Here is a 23,970-nt window from a genome sequence, read left to right as displayed (position 1 = left end):
TAAAATCAAGGACTCGCAAAGTACAAATGTATGGACAATTGTCAAAAAATAAAGTAAAAATGTAAAAAAAAGTTTCCAGCTCTGCCTGGCACGGTGGGCCAGCGTATGCGCAGACCATCTACAGGCAAAGAAGATGGTCTGCGCATGCGTTGGGATAGCTGGAGAGTGGTCCGTGCGGTTAATTGGGGGCTTGATTCCGATCGCCCTCATTTGCCTGAGGACGCATTGTGAATCAGCCCCACAGCCACGGATCGGATCGGATCCATGGGCTTAGTGAATCCAGCCCTTAGTCCTCAAATAGTTTCCTTTGATGTCTCGCTTCCAAAATATCTTCCTTTGTTGTTAATTAAAGACTCTTTCACGCATATTCATTGTGAATATCTTGAAAACTTGACTGGAAAGGGGGTATTCCGGACCAACTTGGGAACCACTACTCTAAACCATCAAGTTCCAGTTTGATTTTATTATAGGATAGAAGAATATCGCTCATCAATATTTGACATAATTGGATCACAACTTTGGAATAACTTGCCACAGGAAACGAGAAAGATGCATAGCTTGAGGGCATTCAAGAAGGAGCTTAAAACTGTTTCAGCAGACATATGCTGGAGTTTGAGAGGAGGTACAAGCCAGTAAATGAGGCTGTAAGATCTTTCTAATTGTGATAAGGAACTGGAAGTTTTGATGCATCTTGTAATGTGTCTATTTCAGATATTAAGTATATATTAACGATTGCAATCCACTTGGAATGTTTGCGATTGGGCAGAATATGAATGTTTTAAATGAATAAATGAAAAATTGGCAAGAATTACTACTCCTGACTATACAAAGAGAGAGAACAACCGCATCATACACCACAAAGTTATTTATTATGGAGCACAGTCACACTATGGGCTCCTTTTACTGCGCTATAGCACGCACAAGATTAGCGCGTGCTATAGCGCGCGCTAGCCGAAAAATTACCACCTGCTTAAAAGGAAGCGGTAGCGGCTAACGCGTTCGACATTTTAGTGCGCTATTCCGCACGTTAAGGCCCTAACGCACCTTAGTAGAAGGAGCCCTATGTCCTGAATTATTAGTAATGATATTAGTAATAATCCCTTTGTATCACATTACTTTCTGGTATAATCATTGTCTTATTTCTTCAGATTCACCATTCTGTGCACAAAGTTTAGTAACTGTGACCCTTATCACAAAGGCCCTGATTCTATAAATGGTGCCTAACCAAGGGCTCCTTTTACTAAGCTGCGCTAGCAGTTTTAGTGCGCGCGCTAGACGCTAACGCCACCATTGAGCCCCAAGATCCGTTCAGAACTCAAAATTGTTTAATTGTCTTAATTGGCGTGGTAATTGAAAACACCATTAAAAGCTAATTTAAAAAAATCAAAAACGTTTAAGTTTGGCACAGAACTCGGTAAGGCGTCTAGCAGCACCTACCTGCACTTACCTGAAAAGTGGGCATAGTTAGGGGTGGAGAATGGGCATGGAATGGCTTAGGTGTTCGTAGGTGTCTGTGTTAGGCGCTGGTAAATTAGGCCAGAAAAAAAATATGGCCTAATTATACCAGTGCCTATAACATTATGACACCTACCAGCGCCTAAGTCGAATTAGGTACCACAAGGTGCAATTCTATAAAAGACGCTTAACAGTTGATTGACAAGTGCATCAAGTTTCTAAGTTCCACTGCTCCTTGTGACCCTGGGCAAGTCACTTAATCCCCCCATTGCCCCAGGTACATTAGGTAGAGTGTGAGCCCAGCAGGACAGATAGGGAAAAATGCTTCAGTACCTGAATGTAAACCACTTAGGCTATAAGTGGTATATAAATACTTAAATAATATAAATTTGATAAAACGCTTATAAATAATTTCTAAGTGATTTACATTAAAATTATGGTATATTAAAAAAAACAAAACATATAGACATTACTGAGACAAATACTCACAAGAAGTATAGGAAAAGGAGAAGAAGTACAATTTTGATAGAAAAGTAACATTCATGGTAAAAGCTTAAGGGCCTGCCTATGACTGCAATTGCATAAAATAAAGATCTAAAAGCTCTCCCCTTTCAGAATTTAATTCTGAAAGGCATCATTGAACAGAAAACTTTTAAGGCTGCTTTTAAATTTATCTAATTGTGTTTCTTCTCTTAAAAAGCAGTGCGGCCCGGCGCTGGATTGTTCTACCTCTGTTCATCTTCTGCCTGGAAGCGATGAGTCAGGGCTGCAGCAGCTGGAAAACCCGAGCTGATATCTGTCCCATCTGGACTTTTGCCGTTGGGATTATTTAAAATATGCTGAGGCAACAGAGCTGCTCCAGGAAATTGAACTTCTGTCAGACTTATTTGATTTTTTTTCCCAGTTTATGAATTATTTTAAATTTTATTCCATTGTTTTTACCCCTATTCTTTTTATTTTATTAATTGAATTTCCCTGAATTCTACTGTTTAATGGTTCCTCCCTTCTATTCCTTTTTACATATTACTTTAATTCATTTAGATATCATTTACAAAGATGGTGCTCCTATCTGTAAAGTTAGGAATTTCTATGAAATATATTCTACATGCTTCTCTCCTCTCCACTCCTTCCTGCCTACCATAGTCCTCCCTACCCTCTTCTATGTCGCCTAGAGCTTGTATAGGTATGTGCAACGCACAAATGGAAGAAATAAATAAACTAAAAAGGATGGCAAGTGATTCCAGGTTTGTGGTGCAGTTCTAGAGAAGATCTCAGCTCTTCTTGTATTTATGAATTTCAGAGAGAGAACAGACAGAAGATTTTGTTCAGCAGATCTAAGTGTTCTTGATAGGACATGGGGTATCAGCAGTCTATCGAGGAAAATAGGTTGTTTTGACTGCCAGATTTTAAATGAAAGTTATCCTATGGGGAATCGGCAACCAATGTGCATTTTTCAAAAGGGGTGTAACGTGATCAAATTTTTTTAGAATTGCCTAGCCATTAGGCATCACTGGGTGCCACTCACAGAGTGATAAAGCATTGCCTCAGTTATTAGTTTTCATGCTGAGGGCCTGCTATGAACTGTTATGCTAGAGCAGGGCTACTCAGTTCCAGTCCTTGAGGTCCGCAGGCAAGCCAGGTTTTCAGGATATCCACAATGAATATGCATGGGAGAGATTTGCATACCAAGGAGGCAGTGCATCCAAATCTCTCTCGTGCATATTCATTGTGGATATCCGGAAAACCTGGCCTGCCTATGGAGCTTAAGAAGCGGAACTGGCAGAGATGTATGATGAAATAGAATGGGAGTGATTATGTAGTTGATTCTCTTCGCTAACTTCTGCCATGACCACTCCTAGTGATTTCATTAAAACTATAAAAAGAGGGGTTGCAATTTAACTGGCTGGAAATGGCTTCTGGACAGTTACATTGCTTGTATAGGGCTATCCACTGATATCCAGCAGCACTTAACCAGTTAGAGAGAAATTCTCTAACTGGCGCCTAAACTTAATTGCTGGTAGGCACCCTACCAGAGCCCAAGTTAATTAGCAAAAGTTAATTGAAAAAGCAATTAATGTAAAATTTAAAGTGCCCATCAGAGCCTACACAAAAAACGTTGGAATTGCGCCTCCAGAGGCACCTACTGGCGCCTAATGCTACTGTAGGCGTGGCCAAAGCCGGAAATAGCGTTAGCCATTGGTAGGTGCCTCCAGAGGTGTGATTCACGTCAAAGATAGGCACCAAAAATGTAGGCCTGAAAAACCCTGGCCTACATTTCCGGTACCTATCTTTGCCGGAGAAGCAATTCTCTAACCGGCGCCATCACATGATTAACAAGCAATCAGTGTCCGCTTTTAAGGCAGCCACCGACAATGGCGCCGGTTACAGAATTCCAGGCCTTAGTGCCGCTGAAGATCACCATAGACCTCTAAAGAGAAAGCCGGCTATTTTGTGAGCCAAGGAGGTGGAGTTGGCACTTATGCAGTTAAATGCCGATAATTCAGCACTTAACCACCTAGGTTTATTGGTCAAACCAGACTGCATAAAAGTCAGTCCTATTTTTATGTGGTGTCACTTAGGTGGTTAAGTGTTGAATATTGTATTTAACCATGTAAGGGACAGCCAGATGCATAAACCACACATTCAATGCTGGTGCCTGGATATGGCCCAACTTTGAATATCTGGGGATAATACCACCACCGGCTAAACATAGACTCATTTTTCATGAGATGAATGTCGTCCCTGGAAATGTTTAGATTATTTGTCTTTGAGTCCTTTTTGCTAAGATGCAAACAGACAGAGCTCCTGTGGTTGGGTTCTGGGTAGCGGCCTAAATGCTAAACAAAGGAAATTTAAGGAGTTTGCAATCCTTTGCCTCTTCTTCATCTTAGAGTAGAGCAGGTTGCTGAAGTCTTCTGACTGATGTGGTTTGAGTCTACAGGGGTAGAGAATGTGAGAGGTAAACATACGACCAAGACTGGGAGCTCTGGGAAGGAAAGGTCAACTACATACCAAATGGCAAATCTCAGCTTTCAAATATGAAAATAAAACGGATGCAGAGACTTCTGCTATAGTCTATGCAAACAGTCAGAATCAGTTTGAATGTTTTTAAAATTACATTTGAAAAAGGCAAAAATTCTTTAAAGTAGTTTAATTAATCATCTACTTTTAAAATTCAGTTGTACATACCAGCCGGTCAACAGTATGGTGAAGCATATTTTGTGCATCTATTCTGTGACTAATATCTTCCCAGTATGACGACAGTACAACCACTGGTTTCACATTGCCCCAGGGCAAATAGTAATATTGGCAGCCTGTAGAACAGAACACAGATACTTCTTACCTAATTCAAACCAACCCATGCCACTATATCTAAATTCACCTGTGTTCTCTCATAAAATGTCATTTCAAATGCGTTCTTTAAGATATTTTAGAGCAGTGGTGTGCTGTGGATTTTTTTTTAACAATGGGCTCTCTCTCTCCGGATATAGCCAGACCTGCAATTTAAAGGGGAGGGGACCTAGGGGTGGGAAGAGGGGGCAATGCATTCCTTTCTCTTTCCCCTTCCCCCTTCCCCCTCCCCCCGGGAGATCAAGCCCCGCTAGCCAAATAAATGGCTGCCACTGCTCTCCACTGATTTTTTTCTGGCTCAGGGCATGTGTGAGAAGTCTTGACATGCTGCTAAGAGCCAGAAACAAGCAGTTTATTTATTTGGCTGGCAGGGCTCAGTATCTTTGCCATCAAAGATAAAGGGAAGTTCAAAGACACCAAGGCCCAGATTCTATAAACAGTATCCAGATTGTATGCGGTGATAGGCGTCCTACCGCTGTCTAACCAGCCAATCGGGAAGCAAGTTTAAAAAAAAAAAAAAAACTCCCGAGGCAGGCCGCCTACATTGGAGGTGCTTCCAGGAGCCTAGGGAGGCACGAAAACCCACCTAAGCTCACCTAAGCCTAGGTGTGGGTGTGATTTGGCCTGGAAGTAGCCTTAGGCGGACCTAGGCAGCTGTATGCATCTCCCAAGATCAGTGGGAGACACGTACAATATAGTGAGATCTATGGGGGGGCAGCTGGGCAGGAGGGATTGGACATCCCACCTTCTAACGATCTATGAAGGGGGTGTCAAGCAGGAGGGTTTGGACATTCCTCATGCTGGTAATCTTTGGGGGTGTTCTGGCAGGAGGGATGCCCAATTGAGCATCGTTCCTGCCGGTAGTCTTCGCGGGTGGTGGGGACAGGTTGCCATTAAACTTATCGTGGCAGCGAGATCCCTTGCCACGATAAACTCAGTGGCAACCCAATTCTCTAATCGGCGTCTGTAACATGGATGTCGGTTAAAGAATCGAGTTCTTTTTAGGCGGGCTTGGGTGCAATTCTGTATAAGACGCCCGTCGGCTTCTGAGACCAGGCATCCTATACAGAATCTGGGCCCAAGTGTGACCCATCTCAAAGCCATAGATTTACCGCTACAATGCTGGAGATTGAAGGTTAATGAGAGGGGGAGGGGTTCTTGCCATGTGTGTGGCGCAGTGTGTGGGGGAGTGTGTGGCGCAGTGGTTAAAGCTACAGCCTCAGCACCCTGGGGTTGTGGGTTCAAACCCACGCTGCTCCTTGTGATCCTGGGCAAGTCACTTAATCCCCCCATTGCCCCAGGTACATTAGGTAGATTGTGAGCCCGCCGGGACAGACAGGGAAAAATGCTTGAGTACCTGAATAAATTCATGTAAACCGTTCTGAACTCCCCTGGGAGAACGGTATAGAAAAATTTGAATAAAAAATTAAAAAAAATAAAACCAGTTCTGGCAGATGCACATTCCAATAACTAGCATATTCTATTCATTACATATTTTTTCTATTTTTGTTGTCTAATCATTTTATTTTTCTTATTGTATTGGTCCCAGTCTCTGGTTTCTGTTTTCCTCTTTCTTCTCTTAACTGTTCAGCCAGAGTCTCCTTGTCCATTTGGCACTTCTTTTCTCTTCATTTCCATGTTGAGCATCTCACATCTCTGTGGCCCTATTCTTGCCTTATCCAACATAACTCTTCTTTATCTCTATGCCACCTACCATGTGCCAGCATCTCTCTCTTCCCCAGTCCTTACCCCTTACCCCCCCCCCCCCAAGGGTCCAGCAAATGTTCCTCTTTCTTCCCTCACTCTAGTTCTGTCATCCCTTTGAAGGCCAGCAGCTCTCCCTCTTCCTTCTTTCCTTCTGGCACCTTTCTTTTCTTCTTCTTACCCTCCCCCACCCTCAAATCTAGCACCTCTTTCCTTCTCTGTACTCCCTCTCTTCCTCATTCCCCACACTGGATTGTTTACTTCCCTACATGGCCTCCCTGTCCAGCACCTCTCTCCCTTCTTGCCCATCATGCAGTACCTGTCTTGATCTTTGTCCTCCCCCCACCATTCCAGCAATCCATAGAAACATGATGGCAGATAAAGGCCAAATGGACCATCTAGTCTGCTCATCCGCAGTAACCATGATCTCTGTCTCTCTCCGAGAGATCCCATGTGCCTCTCTTTTTGCCACGATTAATTTTTTTATGCAGTGTTGGCACCATCAGTAATAGCAGGCTGTTTAGCCAATCTAGGAGGGTTTCCTTCAGCCACATGTCACCCTTGATGAAAGGAAGGTGTGGGATACAGCTCAAGGAAGGCCCCTGGGATTGGCTGAAGCAGCCTGCTATTGCTAACGGTGCCAGCACTACATAAGAAAATTAATTGTGACAAGAAGAGAGGTTCCGGATTGTGGGAGGCGAAGGAAGGACAAAGAGGGAGAGAAGTGTTGCACTCGAGGGAACAGTGGAGAGAAATGGCCAAGCCACAGCGGAGGAGGATGCTATAAGGGGACCCAAGCCCAAATTTGGGGAGCTAGTTGTTAAAGGAGCCATGGGGAACCTACTTTAAGAACCAGCTCCAGCACACCACTGCTTTGCAGTCAGTTCAATACAAGACAATACATTTGATTTAAAACATGAAAAAAAGTTAAGCACAGAAACATTACCACCCTACCCTACATCTTGAAGACTTATTGCGGCCCTTTTTTGAGCCTAAACCTATTTTTAGGCAAGAACATTCAGCTGTTATTTCTATAAATTATGAAAACTGATATGTCAAGCTGCATTTTTCTTTAAATCAAGCATTTATGTCGCATTCATTAAACTGTAATATACTTCCATGTGATAAATTATCACTGCTTTGGACCAAATTTTTTAGGCCACTCTTAAAGTGGTTTAAAAAAGGGTTTCATAGTATTTATTCAATGGGAGAAGGGATTATGCAGTTTTAGCAGATTTACTGTATGCTTCTTTACTATTTCAAGAATTATTCTTGTGTAAATGTACTCTAAAGGCTAGATTCAGTAAATGGCACAATAAAATCAGCATTCAGAGCTATTCTGTTGCATTGAATACTAATTTTCCAGCCAAATTTAAGAACCAGAAATTACGCCTGCTGAAACCAGGTATAATTCCAAGGTGTAATTCCTGGTGCCCAATTTGAGTACACATCCCCCGTATTTTTTAATGCCGTGCACAAATTTTAGGAACACCCCTGATCCACCTATAGACCTCTCATGGCTTTTCGGTTATGCCCTAAGGCAGGGGTGTCAAAATCCCTCCTCAAGGGCCGCAATCCAGTTGGGTTTTCAGGATTTCCCCAATGAATATGCACATGCATTTCATTGGGGAAATCTATTTGCATGCATTGCTTTCATTGTATGCTAATAGATCTCATGCATATTCATTGGGGAAATCCTGAAAACTCGACTGGATTGTAGCCCTCAAGGAGGGACTTTGACACCCCTGCCCTAAGGGATTTGGATTAACATTATTATAGAAAAGTGCATAACAAAGGGCTAGATTCACAAAGGGCATGGATCGGATCCAATCCATGAGGGATCCGATCCGATCCGATCCGATCCGTGTCCGGGGGGGCTGATTCATGCAAATGAGGGCAATCAGAATCACGCCCCCATCCGACAGTCAGGATTTCTCTCTAGTGATCCTGATGCATTACCAGACCATCTGTAGATGGTCTGCTCATGCTTAAGAGCAGCGACCATTTTTTAAACTTTCAGCTGTTTTTACTTTTTCTTCATGAGCCTGTGGTTTTAACCCACTTTAAACCCACGGATTAAAACCACGGGCTCGTAGTGCAGGGGAAGGGCAGGAGAGTCAAGACGAGGGAAGGGCGGCGATTCGGGGCTGGCAGAAGAGAAGAGGAGATTTGAGGCAGGCAGGAGATCAGGGCTGAGAGCAGAGAAGCAGGGCAGATAGATGGACGGCAGAAGGCAGGGCAGTCGGAAAGGACCTCAGCGACTGGTCCTCAGCAGTCGCTTATTTTTGGATCAGCCAGCCCAGTCGGTGTTGCTTTTTTATTTTAGTGAATCGCTTCCTGCCTGCATTTGAATGCCGTTCCCCTTCATTTGCATGCGCGGATTGGAGGACAATCGCGACAGAGGTTAGTGAATCGGGTCGGAGGGAAATTGGGTCATAAAGAAGTCGCTAAGTGGTTGGAAGATGATTGGTGGGCTTAGGGCTCCTTTTACGAAGGCGCGTTAGGGCCTTAACATTCGGAATAGCGCACGCAAGCGGTAGTTTTTCGGCTAGCGTGCGCTATAGCGTGCGCTAATCCGGTGCGTGTGCTAAAAACCCTAGCGCACCTTCGTAAAAGGAGCCCTTAGTGAATCTAGCCCAAAATGTGTGCCTAAATCAGTGCTATTTAATGTCCATTAGCACCCAATTATTGGCACTAATTGGCTCATTAGCCAGTTTAGTTGGGTGCACATCTTGGATCCCTTCCCAAATGTCAGCACTCATTTTTGGGTGCCATATATAGAATCTTTGGGTCAACTCATTCTTTGAGGTCAGATTGGCTGAAGCCTGTGCGAGTTTTTTTTTTTTGTGGAGGAGGGTTCTTTATAAGCACAGGTATAGGCGCCAACATTTCAAAATGATCGAGGATGTCAAATAAAATACATTCTGTACCTCTCCCTACGCACAATGAAGGAGCTTGCTGACACCCACAAAGCTGGTTCCTGTAAGTGCAGAAGGGTAGCCATGCAAGCATGCTGATGCCGGAATCCTGTTTCACAGTGCATACTTTCAATTTGCCAAGTGAATTTGCCAATTAGAGTGTAGGCTTTTTATTCTATTTTTAATTTATTTTAAATAAACCAACATAGAAAGAACATTATATAATAATAAAAAGGACGTGCTCCCGGATCTTTTTCTTGAAAACGCTAAGGAAAGACACAGAAGATTGGAAGGAGAGAGAAATATTTGTTTTAGAATCCAAGGCTTCAGGCTTGGCAGAGCAGTCCAAATTAGTTGTCTGACTTCTCGTGCCTGAAGCACATATCATTATGCAGACTCCCCACAGTGCTCTGTGTGTGTGTCTCAGTAGTACAATGGTAGCACTACTCACTCAGAAGCAGGCACTCAGCAAGACGCATAGCCAGAGAAAAGCATCAGGCTTGGCAGAAAACAGTATAAATCTGTAGTGCGCAACAGCAGTTCCCACTGTGCTATGTGTGTGTCTCAGCATGACACACTGTGGCAGGCATTCATTGAGTCATATAGCCAGAGAAATGCATTAGGCTTGGCAGAGCACTACACTTGTATAGTTGTGCACTTGTGTCCTGTTCAGACATGCTGACACAGACATATATTTCTGCCATTTTGGAAATCTATATATCTATGATCAGTGTAAGGAAGGTGGAAACAGGGGGATTAAAGGGACAACGTCCCCTAATCCCTTCTGTACAGAGCTGCCCAAAACTAGCACTTTTATGATACTTGGACTACCCCAACCATACCCCCTTGTAATTTGCATGTATTTGCAATTTGCATATGTAAATCCAGGCTTTCTAAAATCATGTTATGTATATTTTTTTCAATATGTGCTTGTAAGGGTAAGTAATTTTACACGTATAAATAAAAAATAGGACTTCTAAAATTACCACCTGTAAAAATGTGTCTTCCAATGAAACTAGTCTGGCAGTAGAGCCCATAAAAACATAAGAACATAAGAATAGCCTTACAAGTTTTACTTGATATTATATAGAAATCAATAAAATACTTAAATAAAAAAAGAATAGCCTTACTGGGTCAGACCAATGGTTCTTCAAGCCCAGTAGCCCGTTCTCACGGTGGCCAATCCAGGTCACTAGTACCTGGCCAAAACCCAAAGAGTAGCAATATTCCATACTACCAAATACAGGGCAAGCAGTGGCTTGCCCTATGTCTTTCTCAATAACAGACTATGGACTTTTCCTCCAGGAACTTGTCCAAACCTTTCTTAAAACCAGCTACGCTATCCGCTCTTACCACATCCTATAGCAAAACATTCCAGAGCTTAACTGTTCTCTGAGTGGAAAAAAATTTCCTCCTATTGGTTTTAAAAGTATTTCTCTGTAATTTCATCGAGTGTCCCCTCGTCTTTGTAATTTTTGACAGAGCCCAACCAGTAGAATCACGAGTCCTTTGGGTGAGAGTTGTTGAAGAACATTTTATTTAATTGTTTTTTATGTTTGGTTTGTGTCTTGTTTGCATGACAATTGCCTTTCTTTTATCCTTATGGAGTTCTTTCTTTTTTCTTTTATTAGTTTGTATACCACTTTCATATTTTGGATAGGTGGTATAATAAGTATTTTAAATAAGCAATAAACCTAACCCAGAATTTTTGGTTTCTGACAAAACCAAATTTACAACTGAAACTGGCCACTTGGTTTTGGCAGAAACCAAAACCATAAATGAAAACGACCCCCCCCCCCTTTACATTACATTAGTGAACATTAGTGATTTTTATTCCGCCATTACCTTGCAGTTCAAGGTGTATTACAGAGGATTTCAGAATTCCAGAAGAGGATTTCTGGACATGTCCAGAGGTTTACAAAATAGAACGAGTTGCTTTAGAACAGGGGTGCAATCCAGTCGGGTTTTCAGGATTTCCCCAATGAATATGCATGAGATCTATTAGCATACAATGAAAGCAGTGCATGCAAATAGATCTCATGCATATTCTTTAGGGAAATCCTGAAAACCTGACTGGATTGCGGCCCTTGAGGATGGACTTTGACACCCATGCTTTAGAGGATTGAAATGTTTCATACGGTGTTAGTTAGTCTTCTTGGATTTTTTAAATAGCAGGGTTTTTATTTCTTTTCTGAAAGTTTTATAGTCTGGGGTTGCGATTAGTAGATTGGAGAGTTGGTGGTCTAGTTTTGCTGCCTATGTGGCTAGTAGGCCATCGTACAGTTTTTTCCGTTTCATGTGAATGGTGTCTGGTTGTGGTAGTTTGGATTAGGCGGTTGTTCAAGTAGGCTGGGCTGTCACCATTTATAGATTTAAATAATAGACAACAGAATTTAAATATTATTCTTGCTTGAATTGGGAGCCAGTGTGAGTTGAGGTATGCCTTGGTGATGTGGTCGTCTTTTCTTAGTAAATAGATTAGTCTCAGGGCTGTGTTTTGTACTGTTTGTAATTGTTTTATCATTGTTGCGGGGCAGGTGAGATATAGGATGTTGCAGTAGTCAAAGACTAGGACTGGGCTAGGGACTGGACCATGAGCTGGAATTGTTTTCTGTCGAAGAATTTTCGAACTTGCCTTAGGTTTCTCATGACCGTAAATGATTTCTGTATTGTTTTGTTGATTTGTGGTTGCATGGTGCAGCATCTGTGTATCGTCATTCCCAGAAGTTTTAAAGTGGGTTGAATGGGGTATTTGATTGAGTTTAATACCCATCCAAAAAAATCCAACCAGGCCTATATTAGGAAGCCCTGGTAGTCTAATGGTCTCTTCAGGGGCAGGAATGAATCCCACTAGTTCCTGCCCCGTGCACTTCTCCAATAGAAATGGTTGCCACGATTGCCAAGGAAGGTCCTGGAAGTCATTTTGTGGTTGGAACCAGTATGGGCAGGGAACTTGCAGATAGCCATTTTCATTGGAGAAGAAACAAATGAGGTTCATTCCTGCCCCTGAAGAGACCCCTAGATCACCAGAGCTTCTAACAGTAGGCCTGGGGAGGGCCTACTGGTGTTGGTTAGGGAGCAAGAAGTAATCACGGCAGGGGGAGGGATAGTTTCAGTTTCATCGGAAAATGCACAGGTAATTTTTGGTCGAAACCCAAACCCGAATAGTGGGTTGGTTTTGGTGCAAAATCCAAATTCCAAAACCGGAACCGAAATTTAGTCAGCCTCTACAGGACAGTGGCATGAGGAAGAATTCGGTGCTGTCAGATTATTTGTGAAGAGAACATCCTTAGTTAATCTGAAGGCAAAGTATAGGAAAAGGTTGGGTCTCACAATCATGCAGCATGCTCTTAAATCAGATTGTAGTAGATGAATGGCACATCCATTACCATACAACTGCAGCACTCACCATCAAATACAGCCCTGCTGTATTGAGTTGTAGATGCCAATGGAAGACAGGTGGTGTCAAATTTGTTACCATAGTTCCCAATACTAACTTCAAACTGAATGGCATCATCAATATCCTGAAGCATGGTGGCAGAATAGAACGCAGCGAACAAGCAATACTTCCTCCTTCGAAGGTACTTCTGTAATAGACATTGTGATGTAGAATGAGCTCAGTCAAAACAATTTACAGTTTGATTAATTTCTTCTCCATCCTTGGTCTTTCAGTTAGACTGTAAACTCTTTGAGATTCACAGGTTGATATTCAAAGGGTTTAAGGTCCTGACTTTGAGAGTTATGCTCCTAAATTGGTCTCTTTGAAAATTTGCTAGAACCAAGTGCCTAAATTTGTACTCAAAATTCACTGAATTCCTAAATTTAGAAATTGGCAGACTGCCCACTTAAACAACACTAAACTGGAGGGCCACCAATATTCAGTGCAAATGATTATGTTTTTTGCCATAGGCACCCGGACCCACTGAGCAATTTGAGTGTTTCTGAGGCATTTTCCTTCCCATTGATCGTGCAGAGACAGACTGACCATTGAAACAATAGGGCAGTGTCCAAGGGCCCACAGCAGTAGGGGGCCCACTCTTCCCTAGCTTCCATCCAATTTAATCAGTTTTGATTGGTGGTCAGGGGTCTATGACTCTTATTGCCTGAGGGCCCAGAGCACTCTCAGTCCACCTCAATTCAATGATGGTGTTTGTGGTCTCTGAAAATTACACACACATTTTTGGAGTGAATTTCATTTGTGTTTTTACCAATATTCTGTGGCATTTAACCAGGCAATGCAACTAAACTGAACTGAAAAGATATGACGGGATATAAATAAAGCTATTATTATTATTAAATATTGTCTCTGACCATCCAGGTAGAATTTGGGCAATGTTGCAGCAGTTATAGGGTGGAGATAGAGAGGAAATAACAGTTATGCAGATACAGACCATATTCAGTGCTGGTGCCCAGAGCCGGATTAAAGGGTAGGCACGTGCCTCGGGCTCAAGGAGGTCAGGGGGAACCCGATGAGCTGAGCACCCACGTGTCTCCCTCCCTCCCTCCTTCCTTCTCCATCCTGTGCATCAGCCGCCAGTCAAATAGCAGTGGCTCTCTTCCCAGCCTCCAGACTAACAATGGCTTCTTCCCCTCCCTTCAGAGCAGATCTCAGTGTTCTAACTTGCCTGCAGCAGTGCCAGTAGCGTCAGCACAGTGATTCACTTAGGCAGCTTTGAGGCCTTTGCTGGGTCGCAGCCCACCTCTGATGATGCAACTTCCTCTTTGCTCAGAGGCAGGCACGACCCAGCAAAGGCCCCAAGGCTGCGTAAGTGAATCGTTGAGCTAACTCTACCAACCCTACTGCAGACAAGTTATAACACTGAGCTGCTGCTGCTAGTCCGGGTAAGGGAAGGTGCTGTTGCCATTGGTTAGAGGTGGAAAGGGGAACTGTTGCTGATAGGGGTGAAAGGGGGAAGGAGAGCTAGTGGTGGTTGGGGGAAAAGGGGAGCTGCTTTTGCTGGTCGGGGGTGGGATAGAGAGGTGCCGCACTGGACTGGAAGTGGAAAATGATGAAGGGGGAGCTGCTGATGTTAGGGGTGAAAGGAGAAGGGGGAGCTAGAGCTGGTTGTGGACCTGGCTCCTCTTCTCTATGGTTCACTAACCCAACCACTAGGCTACTTAAGACACCTGTGTGACCACTGGGGGAGTGTGGGAGGGTCATTAGTTAATCTCTCCAGTGGCCATCTGATCAGTTTGGGTACCTTTTTAGCAATTAGACACTTCTAAAACAGGTCTAGCGAAAAACGTCCAAGTTTCATCTAGGACAGTGGTCTCAAACTCAAACCCTTTGCGGGGCCACATTTTGTTTTTGTAGGTACTTGGAGGGCCGCAGAAAAAAATAGTTAATGTCTTATTAAAGAAATGACAATTTTGCATGAGGTTAAACTCTTTATAGTTTATAAAACTTTCCTTTAACAGTTTTACCTTATGCAAAATTGTCATTTCTTTAATAAGACATTAACTATTTTTTCTGCAGCCCTCCAAGTACTCTATTTTTTCTGCAGCACTCACATTTAAAGTTTAATATCTTTTCTTTCTCAAAACTGGCACATTTCTATTACTAAATTGAAAATAAAATAATTTCCCTACCTTTGTTTGGTAATTTCATCAGTCTCTGGTTGCACTTTATTCTTCTGACTGTGCATCCAATGTTTCTTCTCTTCTTTCAGCCTCCTGTATGCTTCCTCTCCTCCAGACCTCATTCCCTCCCCCAACTTTTTCTTTCTTTTTCTATGTCTGTCTTTCTCTGATTCCTTGTCCCATTTTTTGCTTTGTTTCTGGCTCCTTGTCCCCCCCCCCTTTTCTTTCTTTTTTCCTTCTGGCTCCCTGCCCCCCCCCCCTTCCCTCCCTTCTTTCTTTCTTTTTTTCTTCCTTTTGGCTCCCTGCCACCCCCCCCCCTTCTTTCTTTCTTCCTTCCTGCCCTCCCCCATGCCACCGCTGCCGGGGAATAGGCTGCTGCTGGCGCCATCGGGAACAGGCCGAGATCTCCAAGGGGCCGACCAACGTCAATTCTAACGTCGGAAAGGACGTTCCAGGCAGCCAGGCAGCGATTGGCTAGCCAGAACGTCCTCTCGACGTCAGAATTGAGGTCGGGCGGCAAGAGAAGCAGGGAGCTTAAAGAGCATGGTGCCGGCGGTGAGAAGAGAAGGGAAGCAGTTGGGCACCCCTGCTCTAGACGAGCCGCACTCTATGAAGAACAGTGGAGGGTGACCAGTTGTGCGGACCGCCCCCCCCCCTTGGTACGCCACTGGAGCAGCAGCGTGTCTGGCCGGCTCATTCCATTCAAAGCCGCGGGTGGTGGCTCCTTGCAAGATCCGCGCCTGCGTCTGAAGCCTCTCTGATGTTGTGATGTCAGAGAGGCTTCCGATGCAGGAGCGAATAGTGCAAGGAGCCGCCAACCCGCGGCTTTGAACGGAACGAACCGGCCAGACCCGCTGCTGCTCCAAAAGGTAGGGAATGATCCAGTTCAGACCGCGGGCCGCAAAAAAAACTTGGAGAGCCACATGTGGCCCGCGGGCCGCGTGTTTGAGACCGCTGATCTAGGATGTCTCACAAAAGGTTTCCAAGATGTCCAAGTCTAACCTGCCCCAAAGCCCGCAAAAATCCCACACAGAGCATGTCTCTTACACACCCCTTTTAGATTTAGATGTTCTGGAGGGCACATGACCCACAAGACATCTAAATTTTTATTTTCAATAATGGGCAATTGGACATTTTGGCAAGCAAAATGTTCAAGGGCCGACTTAAGCGGTTTTTTGAACATTTTTGTGCTTTGATTATGCCCCTATTAGTCACCAAATTATAAGTGCAATTATGAGTCTAATTGCCATTTTATCCCCATTTTGGTGCTTAACTTCCATCTGACTACCAAATTTTAGGTGCCTATTTGAGCCTTCCTTATGGCAAACTAAGTAGAATTAGGGGGATTATGTCTTTATTTCACCAAGCCTTTATGAAATTTATAGTAAGTCTGCCATTACCTCAACTCGAAAAAGGCAATCAGAAGGAATGTCCTCCACTTTCTGTTCAATCTGTTCCACTAGTTTGGTCTCCAGCTCCACAAGGATCCTGCCCCGATAGGCCACTCCTTCTCCCTTTAGCGTTACATAAACAGAGATTATATTTAGAAATATTTATTTGAGAGAAAAATCTCATTAGTACAACTGTACATAAAGAAACACAATTACTTAACTGATTAGAAATTGAAGAGTAGTTAAACTGCAAAATTATTATTTAAACCTCCATTGCATGATGAGGTCATATCAGTGTGGTAAAAGCTTGGGATAAGTTGGATCTCTAAGGGAGAGGAAGGGACAGTAGATGGTGTGGATAGGCAGACTAGATACAGTAGTCCATATGACTTTGTCTGCCTTTGTTTATCTATTTCTATAAGAGTTCTTTTTTGCGATTTACAACATTCTGTTTTGGATTGTCCAGTATACTATTTGCTACATGACCATGGGTAAACCAATTATCCATCCTGTTATTAAATATGAAGACTAATAAACTGGCCCAAGAAAATCATCATAAGATTTAGCCACTTTGCGTAAAAAGCTTGCTATAGATATAAATGAGCTCTGTAGCAAACATTTTTATGTAATGTAGCTATGGAGAAGCTGACACAAAAGACAGCTACATGTACCAGAGGTATAACTATCTTTTTTGTTTGTTTGTTTAACAAAAAATTAGCCTATGAAGCCTTCTCCAGACATCTGGGACTCTCTTAACTCAATAATAGAAGGCCTTGACAATATCCTAAGAATTTTGACAAGCTACCTACTTCCTAGACCCCTGTCCATCAAAGACAGTGAAGCAGGCAAGCAGAAGTGTGTAGTGCAGTCTTTGGAGCTACAGCCTCAGCACCCTGAGGTTGTGGGTTCAAAATACTTTATTGACTGCCCTAAGATGGCCATGTTTTGGCACTATGCCTGCATCAGGGGGTCATAAGCCAGATGGTAAAGTCATCAGTCTGAAAAGGTCTTTGCATAGCACTCATATAACAGTATGTGAATGAGTGCTTAAAAATGAATGGAATCTCTGACACCATTGCTCATAAGAACAAAAATGAAAATAAAACCCTGTTCCTGTGAGCAATAGCATCAGTGATTCCACTTATTTTTAAGCACTCAATCACTCATATGCAATGACCTCTTCAGGCTGATGACTACCATCCAGCTTATGACCCTGTCTCAGTGCTGAAACGCAGTTGTGTCGGGTCAGTCAATAAAGTCTTTGCCATTTGGACCTGCGGTCAGATCTGCATTCTTTGCCATCTCCGCTTTTGTTTGTCCCTGTGGGTATCTGTGGAGGTTCTTTCATCTTTGAGAATAGTTAAACTCTGGAACACGTTGCCAGAGGATGTGCATAGCTGGCTTTAAAAGGTGTTTGGCCAAGTTCCGGGAGGAAAAGTCCATAGTCTGTTATTGAGAAAGTCATGGGGGAAGCTACTGCTTGCCCTGTATTGGTAGCATGCAATATTGCTACACCTTGGGTTTTAGCCAGGTAGTAGTGACCTGGATTGGCTACCGTGAGAACGGGCTACTGGGCTTGATAGACCATGGGACTGACCCAGTAAGGCTATTCTTATATTCTTATATGCTTATAGGCTCCAGAGTACTTGAACAGGATTTTCCCGTATACACCTCCGAGGTTACTAAGGTTCTCCCAGGGAGTACCTCTAACAACACCCTCTCCAAAGGATATCACACAATGTGTCACCCACCAACAAGTCTTCCCCAGAGCAGCCCCCACAGTCTGGAATGTACTCCATGAAGGGCTCCAGCTTTACTTTAGGAAGCCGGTGAAAACTTGGTTCTTCTCCAAAGCCTTTAATGGAAGAAACAACTAACTATCTAGGCACATACAGTATATATAAGGACTAACACTGGCTGCTCATATTAAATGTATTGATATGATCTTATAAATATTGTATATATATATTAATACTTTATGTATATCATTATTATAACTAATTATCTAGACATCACAAGAAGAATATTTAATAAGGTAGCTAATGTAATCCTACTTTCCCAAAGTTGAGTGCTTCATAAGGATCTGGAAATCCAGTAAACTCTCTTGGACTTCCATAAAGGTTTACAAAAGAGGGCCCAAATGTTGGTAGGAATCCTAGTCCATCGTCCACTAAAAAATAAGAAAATAAATATAAATTTAAATAATATACTACTACAAGTAGACATACCTCAAAGTTGATTTTTTTTTTAATTCATATAAAGTACAGTTTCAAAATTTCACATTTGTCAATCATTTCTCAGAATTCCTCTATAGCAGTAAGAAGGGATTAGCAAGTGAAGCATCTGTATATCTGGCTCCTCTGCCTCAACTTTGATCTGGTTTAAGTTTATTAGATTCTTGATATACCATTTTTCTGTGGTACAGTCAAAGTGGTTTACATATTACATACAGGTACTTTCTCTGTCTTGTGTGGGCTCACAGTTTATAAACCCAGCTAACATAACAATTCTGAGTTACCAGTAACAGTTTTCCTTATGGTTTAAAGTGTGTTACTATAGGACCCTTTTACTAAAGCTTAGTAAATCTGAGACCCACTCATGCTCCATCCAAACTCTACCTAAGGGTATGCCCACCTGCAAAATACTTTATTTAAAACATAATCATAAGATAAAAACACCAAAAACAGTATACAACACAATACATATTATGTAAGCTACAGTATGAGCATATTTACTGAATAGTGCATAGGGAGAATCTCATCATAAATGTCCATATATTCCATTATTTAATTGGCACATACTTTATACAATTGCCCTCTATAGGCGTAATTCTATACAGGGGTGACTATTTTAGGTGCCAAGAACACATCTATTTGGAGTATGTTTTTCTTTACAGAATATTAGCATAACAGTCAAATATACTGTATTTTAATCAACTATGATAAGACAGGGTACTGTGACTCAATGAGTAAGGAGATAGGTAAAGTATACTACAATGTATACTGAATAAATACACACAAAGAATTCACTGTTTCAGAGATTGATTGTAAGAATATATGCTATGACTTGACGGTGAGCTCTGCAAGGGGGGCTAACACTCCCCATTAGAGCTCCACTTCTCAGCGTATGGGAGTGTTATCAATCAATGACTGAGTCATATAGGATACTTTAACACAATAGGAGTGAGTTCTTTGTGTGTATTTATACTGTATTTTAGGTATGAGCACTTACACCAGCATCAGAGCTGATGTACATGCTAGAACCTAGATTATGAAAATACACACAGAGGTTTTAGTATTCCATAACATATACATGTAAATGTGCATTTGGCCTATGCTCCACCCAGACTCTACCCACAAGATTGCCCACCAGCAAAGTATGTGCCATCAAATACTGGTTTGGACTTACAGAATAGAATGCAGTTTGAAAATGCTCATATACACACATATATATCCACATATATACAAGACTAGAAGGCCAGCACTTACGTGTATGATTGCTACCTAAATCTAGGTGGCTCCTTGTGGAACTACCCCCTGTGTGTTGATAAATGACTGTTCTTCCAGATACACATCTGTATTCAGCTAACTGGAAGTGACAGTTCAGTTCAGAGGGTGTAGCTGAAACTCTGTGAGCCCTGGGCAGGAGGACCAAGATAGGATCCCTGCCCCCATGCACACACATACCCTCCTCCCAGGACAGGACCTCTTCCCTTACGTGATTCCGGATCAGGTATCTCTCCCCCCTCCCCTCCCCCAAGCATTAAAGGTACCTTTATGGCTGATAGGGCCTTTCCTCTACTGTGTTCCACCCATAGGAAGTTGAATCTGATCAATGGAACGCGGCTAAGGAAAGGCCCCTCTGGCCAGAGAGGAAACCTTTAGCACTGTCTCTGCCGCTGTAGCGTCTGGAGGTCCTGATGGGCTGGTAAGCAGCTGGGTGCATGGGGGAGGAGGGTCGGTGCCGATCCAGAGGGCAGAAAGGAGGGTTCAGCTTTAGGTGGCCCCTACCATTGGCCATCCCTGGGCATTTTGCCAGGTTCACTCAATATTAGCTACACCCTTGATACTACTGGTAGTAACTAAAGAAAAAAAAAAAAAAAGCAGGATTCCAGAAAGGAGAATTGCAAAGCATGATAAAAGTATTTGTTAAACATGGGATCAATGAGAAAAAAAAAGATGATACAGGGATGCATTGCATTAAACCTTTCACCTAGCATTGTTTTAGAAAAATATACCAAAAAAAGATTACAATATAGGAGACTAATATTCACAAGGAACCTACTGTCTGATACTTGATAGAACTTCTGTGGAGTATCTTCTGAAGCACAAAAATAGAGAAAAGGTTAGGATAAAAATAGCAGATAGCTAAACATTAGGTGAAGGAGCAATATATCATTGCAATGAATCAGGGGAATCCAGAGTTCCTGCGCCTTCATCTGCGGAGGTAGGCATTTGGAAAGAACCACTCACGGAAAAAAATGCAGTGTTTATACTGTACAACATGATTCCATGGCTCTCTATACACTATAAATGGGAAGCTTTGGCAGAAGAACTCATAATCTGGGATCCTAATAGCAATAATTAGAGCTCCTTTTACTAAGGTGGGCTAGCGGTTTTAGCGCATGCAGGGTATTACCGCACACTGGTAACACGGCTTAGTAAAAAGAGCCCTTAGTTTCCAAGCAGCCTGTGTTTCAGGTATTCTATCTATACTCCTGAAAGAAAAATCTCAACTAATGCAGCAATGCTTAACTGCTATTATTTTAACCACGGAGATGTAAATATTCTCGCTTGTCTTTTAGCAAAACAAATGAAACATGTTAATGGAGATTTGCCTCACATAAATTTGAATATACTTTGAATAAGAATGAGTAGTTTTCAAATATCTGACCCTTATCTTGGAAAGTGCAGGATCTTTCAGTTCCCAAACAAACAGGTTTTAGTTTTGGTCTGTTATTCCACACCTGTAACACAAAATCAAATTTCAAGAAGTTCTACAGCAGGGGTGTCCAACCTTTTGGCTTCCCTGGGCCGCATTGGCCGAAAAAAATGTTTCTGGGGCCGCACAAACGCTGCAGCATGACAGAGAAGGGAGCAGGCAAAACAGTAAACACCCGAGGGCAGCAGAGGAAAACACTGCATCGCCCTCGACCGGGGCCAAACAAAATACTTCACGGGGCCGCATGTGGCCCTTGGGCCACAGGTTGGACACCCCGTGTTCTACAGGGTTGCCAGATCACTACCAGTAAGGGATAATAGCGCATCTCACTGACTGATGTCATCATTTTAAGAAGCTCTTGGCTTTTTGTTCCTGAACACCTCAATTCATAAAGCAACTCTACTTAAATATTCCCTCAGAATTTGCTTTTTCACTTTGTTCTATTACCATACCTAAGATCCCATGTTATCAGCATTTCATTTTTTGCTTGTTGAAAATTTTGCAGATCCCACTCAGTTACACATTTTGGGGAATTAATCAAATTAAATTACCACCACTTCCCATCCCCAAATTACCACTTTTGTCCCCACCTTCAATATTTTACAAACTTGGAGATGATGCGGTATACAAACCTAAGGATTAGATTAGATTTTATGTTTCCTTATTTGTTCCCAGCCCATACCATGTGATGGACCTGGTTGATAAATTCAAATGATAGGAGAGACTGAAAGCCCTGAATAGGAAAGGAGGGACAGGGGAGATATGATTCAGATGTTCAAATACTTGAAGGGTATTAACATAGAACAAAATCTTTTCCAGAGAAAGGAAAATGGTAAAACCAGAGGACATAATTTGAGGTTGAGGGGTAGTAGATTCAAGAGCAATGTTAGGAAATTCTACTTTACGGAGAGGGTGATGGATGCCTGGAATGCGCTCCCAAGAGAGTTGGTAGAGAGGAAAACAGTGACTGAGTTCAAAGAAGCGTGTGATGAACACAGAGGATCTAGAATCAGAAAATAATATTAAATATTGAATTAAGGCCAGTACTGGACAGACTTGCACAGTCGGTGTCTGTATATGGCTGTTTGGGGGAAGATGGCTGGAGAGGGCTTCAATGGCTGGGAGGGTGTAGATGAGATTTTTTGGATGAGAGAGGTTTTGACAGAGATTTCAGCAGTTGGAATCCATGCACAGTACCGGGTAGAGCTTTGGATTCTTGCCCAGAAATAGCTAAGAAGAAAAAATTTAAATTGAATCAGGTTGGGCAGACTAGAAGGACCATTCGGGTCTTTATCTGCCGTCATCTACTATGTTACTATGATAGACATGGTTATGACACAAGATAAAAAGAGATAAGCAACAAATTGAGGAGGTAATTTTATATTCTTTTTGCCCCCTAGGTACACAAGCATATTAGGTCCCCCATCATAACTATGATTACACTTATCAGCCTTAAAGATTGCTACTTTCTGAAAATTCTGCTTTGTTAAAGGCCAGTGTTAATCCAAAATATGTCAAAACTTGTGCAATGACCTTCTGTTGTTTTGGAGTGACATTATGGAATTCACTGGCAGGGCAGTTGAGAAAATGTGCTGATAGAGGAACTTTTAGGAAGTTCCTCAAAACACAATTGTTTGTCAATGCTTTTTTTATAGGGTCTGATTTGTCCAGTTTAAGGAATTTATTTGCATTTGGATTTTAGATGATTTGTTCCTTTCTTGTGCTGTTTCAGCTATTATATATGTGCATATTTTGTAAACGGCCTAGGAATTAGACAGTATAGAAACTTTGAAAATAAATATACACATGTATTGCAACTTTAGAGGATGCAATTTTATATAAGACCAGGGGTGTCTAATGTTATCTTTAAAACATCAGCCCAACATATGCACAGATGTGCCTTCCCTGCCTAGGCATTCGTTCATAAAATTACCTTTCCTGAATGGAGATTTTTATGGCTGATGAAGAGAGATCAAGTTAGCAACTTTTCAGAGGCCCATGAATTGAGAAATAGGCCAATAACATTGGCAGAGTTGCTGACAGAGCGCTTGGGTTGGGAAGGTGGTTGGTTATGATTAGGTAGAGTTAAGTATAGTGGGGAAAAGTTATGTGTGTGGATGTTGCTGGGGAAATAAGGAGGAAGGAGATTATATGATAGAAAGTATATGTTGATTGGTGTGTTCTGGGCGGGAATTGAGGAGCTGTGTGGAGATTGCTGGGCATTCCATTTGGGCGGTGGAAGGAGGAGAGAGTGGTTAGGTTGCAGGAGTTTGGGGGAGGAGACAGGAAAGTGATTTTTATGCTTAAAAGTAAAAGTTTGCCCACCCAGTCCTGCCCCTTGGATTGCTTGTTTGGTTTTTTCTTTGTATTTTGGTAGTTTGGGAGAGATCGGAGTGCCGGGGTGGGTTGCCTGGCTGTTGGTGGTTACTGTGGAGGATGTGGGGGGAAGTTCTTAGGGGGGAGTTTGCAGCTCTGAGTGAAAAAAGGTGCTTCCCGATGGTCAATAATATGTTTTTGTGGTATTAACACTGTAATTTATGGCTGGAGATACTTGCGTGCGATACCGCCACGGGTATTGGTGAGGCTGGGCGATACCGCAAGTCTCATGGGAGGGGGGACAAGGATTGGAT

General features: G+C 42.5%; 1 protein-coding gene across 7 annotated transcripts in view; it reads right to left on the bottom strand.

Annotated features, from left to right (window-relative positions):
* Positions 1-23,970, bottom strand: part of DYSF (dysferlin) — a 539,803-nt gene that overhangs the window by 323,829 nt on the left and 192,004 nt on the right. For 5 of the 7 annotated variants that reach the window (XR_004540213.1, XM_033953409.1, XM_033953401.1 and 2 more), the window contains exons 17-21: positions 20,684-20,719; positions 18,454-18,569; positions 16,409-16,522; positions 12,838-13,015; positions 4,645-4,769 (exon numbers count right to left, since the gene is read on the bottom strand). Coding sequence is in view for 6 of the 7 variants with exons in the window: in XM_033953409.1 (XP_033809300.1) it covers positions 4,645-4,769; positions 12,838-13,015; positions 16,409-16,522; positions 18,454-18,569; positions 20,684-20,719 (569 nt within the window). In the remaining variant the exon portion in view is untranslated. The remainder of the gene's footprint in view (positions 1-4,644; positions 4,770-12,837; positions 13,016-16,408; positions 16,523-18,453; positions 18,570-20,683; positions 20,720-23,970) is intronic. The other 2 variants (XM_033953435.1, XM_033953427.1) reach the window with 1 other exon arrangement.

Source organism: Geotrypetes seraphini, chromosome 1, assembly GCF_902459505.1.
Source record: "Geotrypetes seraphini chromosome 1, aGeoSer1.1, whole genome shotgun sequence".
NCBI classification, from domain to species: Eukaryota; Metazoa; Chordata; class Amphibia; order Gymnophiona; family Dermophiidae; genus Geotrypetes; species Geotrypetes seraphini.
Note: the sequence above shows the minus strand (reverse complement) of the source record. Positions and strands in the feature narration are given on the sequence as shown.